This window comes from Diabrotica virgifera, chromosome 8 (genome assembly GCF_917563875.1).
Source record: "Diabrotica virgifera virgifera chromosome 8, PGI_DIABVI_V3a".
NCBI classification, from domain to species: Eukaryota; Metazoa; Arthropoda; class Insecta; order Coleoptera; family Chrysomelidae; genus Diabrotica; species Diabrotica virgifera.
This window is the reverse complement of record NC_065450.1, coordinates 152,209,919-152,222,960: the sequence shown is the minus strand read 5'-3', so window position 1 is coordinate 152,222,960 and position 13,042 is coordinate 152,209,919. Positions and strand designations below refer to the sequence as shown.

The 13,042-nt window shown below is 34.5% G+C and overlaps 2 protein-coding genes across 2 annotated transcripts in view; both read right to left on the bottom strand.

Moving 5' to 3' along the window:
• The window catches only part of LOC126889995 (uncharacterized), a 241,029-nt gene that overhangs the window by 164,254 nt on the left and 63,733 nt on the right, over positions 1–13,042 (bottom strand). The gene's annotated exons all lie outside the window — the stretch shown is intronic.
• Positions 1–13,042, bottom strand: part of LOC126889994 (bromodomain adjacent to zinc finger domain protein 1A) — a 118,946-nt gene that overhangs the window by 63,550 nt on the left and 42,354 nt on the right. The window contains exon 6 of the mRNA XM_050658795.1: positions 4,912–5,346. Coding sequence (XP_050514752.1) covers positions 4,912–5,346 — 435 coding nt within the window. The remainder of the gene's footprint in view (positions 1–4,911; positions 5,347–13,042) is intronic.

The following is a 13,042-nucleotide window of genomic DNA, read 5'->3' as shown; positions in this document are numbered from 1 at the left end:
CGTGCTTGTAGGACTATCTTGCACCCACTGCTGTCTAATTCGTACTCTTCTAATTGTTCACGGAGCTGTTTTATGGTCAGTTCTTGTAGCAACATCTTTGGTCGGCACACACGTACTTTTCAAAATGTCTAAGTCTTTCCGAATACCGAACAATCAACGCACTTCAATTATTAACGACGAATAAAGTTCAAAAGTCTTTTAAAAGTCTCTCCGAATACCGAACAATTAACGCACTCCGATTATTCTCGACGAATAAAGTTCAAAAGTCTTTTTTTTCACTTTTCATTTATTTACACTCCACACCGTTAACACCACTGTAGCGGTTATTTACTGTAATTACTTCTAATTACAATAAAACTAGCGGTTCGTAATTTATATACGACTTTATTTTTTTTATTTATACAAGTTTACTTTACAAACTTTAGCTTAAGACTAACTCTATTTACAAATATGTCCTATTTATATATGCGATACAGATATTCCAGAAATATCTATATATCTCCAGCTATGTCCATGTGACCGCTTGCACGTCATCGGCGCTGCATCGGCGTATCTCGAAACATCGATAGTGTTCTGTCTGTCCGGAGACGGGAGCTGGTATACGAGGGTAGGTCAATAATTATTTTGTTACAGTATATAACAGAACAAACGTTTTCGGTCTTATCAGACCATCATCAGGTTACACTCTAGAACTCTATCGTAGTTGAAACTAGCCACAGTAGTTCAAAAATAGCCTCTGCTACCTGCAGCAGAGGAGCCTGGGGCGTACATATAGTCTGTTCGCTAAACTCAGACGCAACTTTCTAGATATTTTAGTAGGTAATTTTGCCAATTTTAGTAAAATTGGCAAAAAATAATTACTAAATAGTTAATCATCACTAAATAGTTAGTAATTTTGCCAATTTTTTCAAAATTGGCAAAAAACAAAAAAATTATCGACTAAAATATCTAGCCAGTTGCGTCTGAGTTTAGCGAACCAACTATACCTATATGCCTGTTAAATACCTTGGGCAAGTTCTTCAAGATCCTTGTGAAGACAAGTATGGAGAAGGAGATAATAGAGAAAGATGGCATATCCGATGTCCAACATGGATTCAGAAAAGGAAAATCTGTGGTAGACGCTATCAGTAGGATCAAGAGGGAGACATGCATTTGTAGGAGCAGATAGTTGGTGGCTTTCTTCCTCGATATAAGAAATGCTTTTAATAGTGCTAGCTGGAAAATTATCGTTAGACTATTGGGTGAATTGGGAATATCCCCTATCTGAAGAACTTAGTCAGGAACTACTTCACAGATAGGTGTATCAATATTGCGAGGGATAACTCTATGAGGACCACGGCGGGAGTGCAGCAGGGTTTCGTTATGGGGCCACTGCTTTCGAATGTTGTGTATAATGAGATTTTAGAGACTGACCTGGGCATTGGTGGTGCTAGTGGAGCACGACGAAAACTGGACAATCATGCAAAGAGTGAACCGAGCCCTCAACGGGAAGACATGGATGGGAAGCAGGGACCTCATGCTGGCGGCCGAGAAAACTGAAGCTATGATCCTCAGGGATCAGAGGGCCAGAGGCCATATCTGGACCTCGGAGATAAACTACACTATGGAAGTCGACATGGTGTTATTTTGAACAAGTTCCTTTAATCCACTTATTTTTGTAGTTGCATTATACAAATTGGTTATACATTATCATTAAAATATGGTCATATTGTCTTCAACCAATTATGGGATATATCAGATTTTTATTAACATCCTCAATGCTCTAAACTTTGTTGCAAACGCAGGCTAAACACAAAGCGTAGTTTACCTCCGAGGTCCAGATATAGTATTTGCCCTGGAAGGGGAAAGGATCTTACTTGTCAAAAAAGTGAAGTGCTTGGGAGTAGTACTAAATACTAGGCAAACTTTCGGTGAGCATGTAAAACACGTCGTCTGCAAGGCAGAGGCGAGAACTTCAGCTTTGACAAGGATTATGCTCAACATAGGAGGACCAGGGACTGCTAAAAGAAGAATTTTAATGGAAGTGGTCAACTCTACTGTACTCGGCACCGGTATGGAAACAAGTGATTAAAATCAGGAAATATAGGGGAATGCTAGAGAAAGTCCAAAGAAAAGCACTACTAAGGGTAGCACGCGCATATAGAACATCAACGGTGGCCACACAAGTTATAGCGGTTGTGTTACCCATCCACCTGATGGCGAAGGAAAGGGCGGAAATCTACGGGAAGGACGAGCAAGAAGAATCAGCAGCATATCGGATTGGCAGGAAGAATGGGTAAACGAGCATAGGGTGGCCTGAATGAGGGTACTAATTTCAAATATTGCAGACTGGATGAAGTGCGGCGACAGAGACACTAACTACTTCTTCACCCAGTTCCTAACAGCGCACGGCTCCTTCAGGGCCTTCCTAGAAAGGATTGGGAAGGTAGCAGATGGAAACTGAACAGACTGTGGAGTAGCTGACACAGCCGAGCACTGTGTATTCGAATGCAGAGTGTTCAATCAGGACAGAGACGAATCACACAGGAAGGTAGGCTAAGCGCACATACCATAATTCAGGTAGCAATGAGAGGAAAGACAAAATACAAGTACGCCAGTCAATGGGAGCAAGAATAGGATATTACCTCCGAATTCTATCCTACTGCATGGATTTTAATGAAATTTTGGGCCTACCCTCTACTTATCTCCTAATTCAAAGTCTACCCTATGCCGATGTGTGCTTGTATCTTGGGGGTGTTTCCCACCCCTTCGTAGGGGTGGAAAAATTTTTGGTTAAAATTACCACGGAATTCGCTAGAGAACCTAATTTTAAGCAAAAACTGTTCTATAATTTTTTTTTGAAAAGTCAATACTTTTAGAGATATTCGTGGTTGAAAATTGGCCATTTTCATTGAAACATAATACCTTTTCAAACGGTTTTTTGCGAATACCTTAAAAACTATGCATCTAACTAAAAAAACTATATTAAAAATTTTTGTAAATTATAAAAAAACAAAGAGACACTTGCCTTCATAAATCTTCTAGTTATATTACAAAAAGAGATTGGTAGGTGAAAATAGTTTGTTTTTTGGTACATTCTTAAATTGGCGTATTCAACTTGAAATAACGAGAAGCGGTCGATTTTAGGTGTATAATGCTACTAATAATTTTTGTAGTGCTTGAAAAGACCTTTAAAATGAGCTATATTAAAGGTTCATTACATTAAAACTAAGCGAGATATGCTGCAAACAAAATTGATAACTAATGTATTTTAAGAAAAAATGAGAAGAAATTTTAACCCCCTACATATAAATGCATCGTTTTCCTTCCACAATACATTTTATTATAGTGTTATTTTTATGTTCAAAAAGTTGGACGGGTTTAAAATGAATGGTTTTTAAAAAAAACGATCAAATTTTAGAGCGCATTTTTAAATTTTCTTAAAAATCTTCCTTTTTCTCCATGTAACTTGAAAATGATAAGAGATACAGTAATAAAAAATAAAAAGGAAATTTTTATCTGAAAAAGCCCTACATTTTTGTCTAGTGTCTATTTTTCGCATCTCTTATCTTTTTCGAGTTACATGGAGGAAAAAGAAGATTTTAAGAAAATTTAAAAATGCGCTCTATAATTTGATCTTATTTTTTTCAAAAACCATTCATTTTAATCTAGTTCAACTTTTTGAACATAGAAATAACACTATAATAAAAAGTATTGTAGAAGGAAAACGATGTATTTAAATTCTGATGGATGAGGGGTTAAATATACTTTTCATTTCTTCTTAAAATACATTAGTCATCAACTTTTTTGCAGAATATCTCACTTAGTTTGAATGTAATCGACATTTAGTATTGCTTATTTTAAAGGTATTTTCAAGCACTACAAAAGTTATTAGTATCATTATAAACCTAAAATCGACAGTTTCTCTGTTATTTCAAGTTGATTACACCGATTTGAGCATGCAGCAAAAAAACAAACTATTCTTACCTACCATATCCCTCTTTGTATTTTAACTAGAAGATTTATGAAGACACAAGTCTCTTTGTTTTTTTATAACCTAGGTACAGAAATATTTTATATAGTTTTTTTGTTAGATGCATAGTTTTTAAGGTATTCGCAAAAATCCGTCCGAAAAGGAGTCATTTTTCAATGAAAATGGCCAATTTTCAACCACGAATAACTCAAAAAGTATTGAGTTTTCAAAAAATAATTATAGAACAGTTTTTGCTTAAAATTAGGTTCTCTAGCCTCTTCCGTAGCTATTTTAACCAAAACATTTTTCACCCCCGAGAAGGGGTGGGAAGCACCCCCCAGATAAAAGCGCACATCAGCATAGGGTAGACTTTGTTTCTTGAGCTATTCCCTACTTAGTGTGAAAATAACAAGTAAATCGATGTAGTAGGATGGAAATCGGAGCCAAATACCCTCATTGACTGCCCTAAAGGCAGTACTGGAAACGGTAACTCAAATTGTCAGAAAGAAGGAAATATTGGAGAGGCATCTGCAGCAGAGGTAGGAGAGTGAGAGAGGCAAAGAGAGATAGAAAGCGTGTGAGAGACAGATACTGAAGACGGGCTATTCATGTGATGCAGCGGTCTGGAGAGGATCTACCATATAATAGTCTGCATAAGGGAGTGGAATTTAGTTGGCAGGCAGAGAGCTATGGATGTATTCATGAGCACGACTCCTCTGGGGGGACTGCATGCGGATGGACCCTTCCACTCAGAATGTAACACACTCCAGATCATCCTTAACCGGACACAGCCTGGTACAGTCTTGAGAAGATTTACCAACTCCTTCCCATAAAAAAAACTACAGAAATTGGTCACAATGACCTTTAAATGACATACTTAAAGGAATGATGTACTTAAAGGAAAATATTATACCAGTCCTTCTGAAAGGAAAGACTGGTATAATATTTACAAAACTTACCCTAGAACTGTTTGTCCATCATAGAGACTCTCCATCATTTTTTTAGTTTTCTTATTATTTTCAAATCGTTGTCTTTCTGCAACCCTTTCTAACATATCCAATTTATTTTTTAACTTGTCAGGTTCTCCTTTTAATTCTTTCTCTAACTTTTGTTTGGAATCTCTATACTCCTGCTCTCTTTTCTTTTCTGCCAGCTGCATCGCCTTCATATCCAGGCTTTGTTTTTTACTGTTGGCCAAGCGATCTTCTACTATGTCTCTTACATTGGCATAAGTCAGCAATTGGTTCATCAAGCAGTCAAGTATTTTCAATTTTTGGTTCATAGGCAGTTCAACAACATTATGTGTAGACAAAGCTTTCAGTATTTCAGGGTGGTGAAGTCTTAGATGTAAACCAGGATCATCTTCGCTTGTATACCCACCTCTTTGTGCAAATCTAGAACAAAATTAATTTATTAAGAGGCTACAGCATTCAGCTTTCATTCGTCGTGGTAGTCGGACGTGCGTAGGAAAGAAGCTTGTTTTTAAAACCGGTGTTTATAAATTAGGTATATAAATAAATATTTTGTGAACTTTAAAAGTAAATTAATTACACCAAATAAAAAAGCGAAATCGAAATAAAGACATTAAAAACTTATATGTGCAGTAAGGGGGCGACCCGATAAAAATGTTTTAGAGGCACAAATGGATACAGAACATGCAACATCTTCAAGAGAGGAGCTGTTAGGATTTCAAAATCTTGTTCCGGTTACACAGATAAGTACCACAAAACTTGTTAATAATAAACCCATTATCGATAATGACTTTGCTAATGTACAAACTTCAATAACAAATACCATAAATAAAGAAGTAGGAACAAAAAGGGAGGAATTTCTTTACCGACAAAACGATGTAGGACCTTTTTACGCATATTTAGAAAATAATTCACCCGATTTTCAGGGCAGATTAAACGCGTTGAGGATCATTATTATCACAAATTTTAAAGAAATTGATGAAAAAATTGTAAACATTGACGCAATAGGGAGAAATAAAATACGTATTAGATTTAAAGATTATAAATCGGCTAACTATATCATATCTAAAAAAATGAAGCAATATTCACAAAAAATAATTTAGACATATACATTCCTAAGTTTCTTTTAGTAAGACAGTGCGTAATAAAAGATATTTCCACAGAATTTTCAGTAGAGTATGTTAAGAACAGAATCAAAATGTACGATTTACACTGTAAATTTGAAGTCCTTCAAGTCACAAGATTAAATCGGAGGCAAGTAGATGAAAACGGTACTCAATACATTTCAACAAAAACATGTATAGTTAGTTTTAAGTCACAAGTGCTACCAAAATATATAACAATCAACAAGGTACTAAAGGAAGTCGAACCGTATAAACAAAAGGTGATATTATGCTTTAATTGTCTTCGATTCGGACATACAGGTGGGCAGTGTAAGAGCAGGGCTAGGTGCGATAAATGCCAAGAATCCCACAACTCAAAAGAATGTAAAAAGACCGATCTCACTCCAAAATGTTTTAATTGTTCGGGAGATCATTTTACTACAAACTTAAGCGCGTGTCAAGAATTTCAGCGTCAAAAACTTATTAAAGACGCTATGTCTTCCAATAATATTAGTTATCAAGACGCCAACAAACAGTTCCCCAGAAACTCCTATGCAAAAGTAACATCCATAAATACGGAACAAACTACAGACCTCTCCTGCCTCAAAACTTTCCCTCCATTAAATCCCAATAATTATACACCCACCCAACTCCCATTAAATTCAATTAACAAAATGTCAACTAATAATATATTCTACAATAATAATTCAAATAGTACAAATTCTCGAACATTTAAAAGACAAAGACCAAATAGTCCAGATCCAACATTAATTTTGCATAATGAAATTATATCTTCCCCTATAGCTCAATTACCTACGGGAGGAATATTAGAAAGTATTAACTATAAGGGAAATATTAATAATAATCCAGTTGCATCTCATTCAGACTTGAGCATGATAAATTCAATATAAGAATTAGTTATAGAAATTGTCTCAAAAGTTTTAGTAACAAAAAGTATAAATGTAAATAAGGAAGAACTTGAAAACTTAGTCAAATTAACTATAAATGGAAACACGTCATCACATTCTCAGACCTCAACTATCAGACAATAAATATTCTTCAATGGAACTGCCGTTCGGCAGTTTCTAATAAAAATAACTTGGAATATCTACTAGATAGGGGCAACTACTCCGTTGCACTTCTATCGTAAACATGGTTTAAAGCAGAAAAATATTATAATTTTAAAGGCTTCAACAATATTCGCTGTGACCGGGACGACGGGTACGGTGGCTCTGCCATTTTATTAAAATCAGACTTAATATACCAAGAAGTCTCAATTCCAACTACAATCAACTTTGAGCATACTTGTATCTCGGTTAATTTTCCATATATACATAAAAAAATTTACTTCGTTTCAGTATACTTTAAACCGAGAACTAGAATATCATTACAACAGTGGACTAACTTTTTGGAACAAATTCCAAAACCATTCATAATTGGGGGCGACTTTAACGCACATAGTTTGGCATGGAACAATGGATATGACGACATTTATGGCAAGATTCTTCTAGAAGCTATCGAACAATGCAACCTAGTAATTATGAACGACGGATCACCTACATTAGCAAACAATAAGAAGTCAGCTGTAGACTTGACCCTCTGTACACAGGATCTGACACAACTAATTACGTGGTCTACTTTAGAAGAACCTTATGGCTCTAACCACTTACCAATACACATACAATTTGGAAGGAATATCCCGCTTGCGCAAATTAAACAGACAAAACATAATATATGGAGACTCAAGGCTGCAAATTGGGATGTATACACCGCTACACTTGAAGCAACAGAACCAAAATCATCACTAATGGGCATTATCGACAATATTAACAAAGCTACCAACAAAGCAATTCCCTTACGAAAATCAAACACACAAAATAGAAATCATTGCTCGAAGGACTGATGGAACGAAACCTGTAACATAGCTGCTAAAGCAAGAAAACAAGCTTTCTTAACCTACACACAGGCTCCAAATCTTAATAATCTAACACAATATAAAAGACTTGATGCAGTAGCTAAAAAAACTTTTAAAGAAACCAAGAAAAAAAGCTGGATAAATTAATGCCAAAATCTAAATCAAAATACACCAATTAAAGAAGTGTGGAACAAGGTAAACCGATATAAAAACCGAAAACAAGCAAATAAACCCCCAATAAACCCCAAAGAAGACTGGATAAGCGAATTCCACACAAAAATCTCACCTCCATGGGTTGAAAACAACATTACTCAACAAATAGCTACCGTAAATAGGAACACTTCTGTTCTACAATCGCTATTTCAATTATGGGAACTCGATCATTGCATTAAGTCAACAAATAATAAATCTCCCGGGGCGGATAACATTTCATACAATATGTTGCATAAAATGCCCTTAGACCATATGAAAGCCCTGTTGGAATTGTTCAATTCGATTTGGATAAATAGGATTCCTTTTCCACCGATGTGGAAAGAATACATCATAGTATCTATCAAAAAACCTGGAAAACAGAACGGAAATGCGGATTCATATAGTCCCATAGCCTTATCATCGTGTATATTTAAAACCATGGAAAGAATGGTAAAGAACAGGCTTGAATATTGGCTAGAAAGTAGTATCCTGAGCCCAATCCTCCACAGCCTGTACACAATGGACATAGGAAATGTTGTATCACAAAAGTCCAAAATTATTCAATACGCCGATGATGTTGTTATTTACACCAGTAGCAAATCAGAGGACAAATGTATAGAAAATATCAACACTGAATTTACAGAAATCCAAAAATGCCTAGACAACATGGGACTTTCCATATCCGAGTCCAAAACCAATATATGTATTTTCTCTAGAAACAGAAACAACTATCAAAGACAATTAACAATAGGAAAATATAAACTCTGTATTAGTAACTCTGTAAAATATCTTGGTCTGCATCTAGATAGAAAACTATTATGGAAGGACTGTATCCACCAAATTATCAAAAAGACAAGTAATTCTATAAATATTTTAAGAGCTTTTTGTAAAGCAAAGTGGGGAGCAGACCCAAATACGGCTTTACTATTCTACAAAACAATGGTACGATCAATAATGGATTATGGAAGTCAACTCTATGGAACAGCAGCAGATACACATCTAAATAAAATCGAGATACAACAAAATAAATGCCAAAGAGTTTGCCTGGGATATCTAAAGTCAACGCCCATAAACATTATACAAGCTGAAGCCGTGGAACCTCCTCTTAAACTAAGAAGACAACTATTGAGCAGAAAATTCATGATAAAAACCATTTCCAAAAAAACTTCTTACCTCAATAGTATACAGTCACTAACAGTTCAAGTTTTGACCCATAGATACTGGCACTTCAAGAAAACCCCCCTCATAGTAGAAACTTTCTCAGAAATAGCTGACATTACAGATATAGTCTATTCCAACCAACTCCCCCCGGTTTTAATTTACTCACCTGAACAAATTTTTTCACGTGAAATTAGAACCTACTATTTTGAAAGTCAAGAAGTAGCATGTATCAATCAAACAAAGTTCAACGAAACAAAAAACAAATACTGGCCAAACTATGATTCTATATTCACTGATGGATCAAAGTCAAAAGAATATACCAGTTGTGCCTTTTACCATTTTGAGGAAAATACTGACAAAAAATTTATTTTACCAAAGGAAGCTTCCATATACACTGCAGAATTAACAGCAATAGTGCAAGCTATGAAATACATACTCGGCTCTAACCACGACAAATTCATAATATGTACGGATAGCAAAAGTGCAGTAGATAAACTTAAAAATGTTAAAATAAATAGATCAGTTAATCATATTGAAGTAAAAATCCTGTATTTACATAATGAGATACACATCAAGAATAAAGTCGTCATATATCTATGGGTAAAGGGACACGCAGGTATAACAGGTAACGAAATGGTGGAAGCCTTAGCAAAAACAGCCTCAACATCAGGAGAAGAACTAAATCTTAAACTACCCCCGTCCGATTTATTCTTAAATCAAAGAAACAAAATAAATGAGATGTGGCATAACCTATACAGTGCATCAACAACCGGAACAAACTTTTGTAAACACCAGCAAAGAATCCCCAGAAAACCATGGTTTCACAAAATACCAAACAGAAACTTTGTCGCCACAATAAATCGAATACGTGCTAATCATGCACTAACACCTTATTATAAGCACAAAATGAAAATTACAGACGATCCACTTTGTAGTTGTGGTAAAATGGGTACATTGGTACACGTTTTACTTGAATGTCCAATAAATAATGTAAACATTAACAAACTATGTATATAAAAACTTAATTCACTACAATATAAACCTTCCAATAGACCTAAATTGTATTATTTTTTCAGGAAATAATTATATACTTTATGTACTTCATCAACACATCATAAATTGTAAACTAAAATTGTAAAATTACTAACCAATTTTGTAAGCAATTCTGCAAAAGAAACTAAATGTAAAGCATTATTACAGGAAAAAAAATGGTGATAACAAAAAAAAAAAAATAAATAAAAAACCAATTAAAAAAAAATAAATAAAAAAAATGAAAAAAAAAAAATGAAAAAAAAAACAAAACATAAAACACACACAAAGAGGGCTGAAACCTCCGCGGCGTTGAACCGGTTAACGCCCTAGCGCTGAAAAAAAAAATAAATAAACACCTTACTAACGCTACAAATTACTAACAAAACAAATGAATACATCATGCTCAAGTTTGATACTATGAAACAATTTACACAACTTAATTATTCAATTTAACATAGTCTGGCTAATTGGTTCTCACCAAAGCCATAAATTCCACGGAAAAAAAAAGAGGCTACAGTTGCGCATCATCAAAAATGGAAAACGCGGTCCAAGATTGCGGCTTTAATTTTGAATATTTTGTCGAGCCATTTGGCACACATATTCGTAATATAGTAAAGAATGGCGGTACAGAGCCAATTTGAGAAATATGTTAGAATGTGGAAGTTACTCCCTGTACTGCAATTAAGAATTGTATCACATCGGAACTACTAAAATGTTTTATCTCTAACAAGAAATCGAACATATTCGACAAACCTGCGTCAGATTTTTAAGTCTAATAGCACGATTCTCTTATTTCTGTTATCTGTATTCATATCTGTTCAATGCAGTAGCGTATTATTTTAAGAATTCCCTATATTTTTGTGTAATAGAACTAAGTTGTTGGACTATTTGAAAAAACAGATTATTGTTAATTGTGAGTTTTACTTATATTACAGGTAAGTATATTTTACAAAAAAATATTTCGAATTCTAATGCGAGTATAATATGTTTTGGGAGGATTTTTTAGTGTACAAATATCATCAATAGTTTAAATTTTAAATTTAAATAAAAACAACTAAAATATACGCTTTTAATAAAATTTTCACCTATTTTGGTTTATATTTATAAATATTTATTTACTTATAATAAAATTGTTTCCTATTACTTCCATTTAGCGCGCATATGTCGCAATATTCAAGGTATGTCAAATAATCCCGACGCACTGTTGTCAAAGTTTCGCAGAACTTTCGAAAAAAGGTGTACTATTTACTATCTCCCGAAGTTATATTGATGACGCGCTACTGTTGGCTCTTAAGTGTAGAAAATCTGATATTTAATAGTAGGATATGGTTTACATATAATATATCAGGGGTGGCCAAGATCCTTGATAGCCCGAGCCAATTTTTAAAATTTGAAATTTTTCGCGAGCCGCAGTTAAACAATTATCTAAAAATGTAAAAAAAAATATTACATTTTTCTCTCGCTGTTTGGATTTCACGATTGTTAAAGTGAAATAAAATGGTTCACATCGTTGTTTTAAATATGCAAAAACTCTACAAGCAGCCTTTACTAATTCAGGATAAGGATAGTTCGATTCTTCATCATCCTTCCATTTTTTTTCTGGGACGGCCTACTGATCTTCTATCGTCTCTCAAAAACACTCTCTTTAATTGATCTACCACACTGTCTGCCTCTGATCTACCACATCACCTGCCCATCTTATCTTAGCGTTTATATAATAATATGTCTGACGATGTTTTTAGTACCATACACAGTCAGCAATTCAGCATAGCTGCGCCTTCTCCACCTTCTGTCAATTCATCTCTTTGAGGGCCAAATATCATTCTGAGAACTTCGCTTTCAAATACCAGCAGCTTATTTATTTTCCGCTGATGTAGAGTCCATGTAGGGCGAATAATTGGCTGTACAGTCGTAATTTAGATTATCTCTTTAACAGCTTAGGTCTTAATAATGACGATAGGGAATATAATGCTCTATTCCACGCAGCTATTCTTGCTGAGACTTTTTTTATATGTGCTTGTCATCTGTTATTACAGATGATAATGTCCCCTAGATATTTAAACTCTTTTACTACTTCGAAGTTGTGGTCATTAAGGCCGGCCATTGGTAATGTTACAAGTATAGGCGATCCCATCACCTTTATAAAGTACACCACTCATAATCTAGAGCATATATGTATACCGAAAAATGCTTAACCTACTAACAATATATCTCGCTAATTACAGCCATATTTTTGCTACCCTACCTGTTGTGTATTGTTTATAAAAAAATGTGAAAGTTTTGCTTTTTTCTCAATAAATATAAGAGCGTTTATATTTAAATTACTCAAGTATTTAAATGAATTTCATGATAAAAGTCCGTTTAGCACTAGCCTACATGTAACGGAAGGATGTAACCTTAAAAAAATGTGAATTAATAAAGTACTTTTTGCGTGGTGTACTTTTAAAATAAATTTCTGGAATTAATAGAAATTGGCACGTGAAACGTAAATCTTGTACATATAATACACAAAAAGTATAGGAATCTGTAAGAATCTAAGCTCTGTTAATGTAGCAATTATGTATAAGATGGCGCTACGAAAAAAATTAAATAAACATAAAAAATTCAGGAGCGTAATGGCCCGTTTGAAACTTTCCTTAGGAAATTTCGGTACTTGACAAATATGTGTTTATTAGGGGTCCGGACAAATAATCCCGGACAAAAAATCCCCACAAAT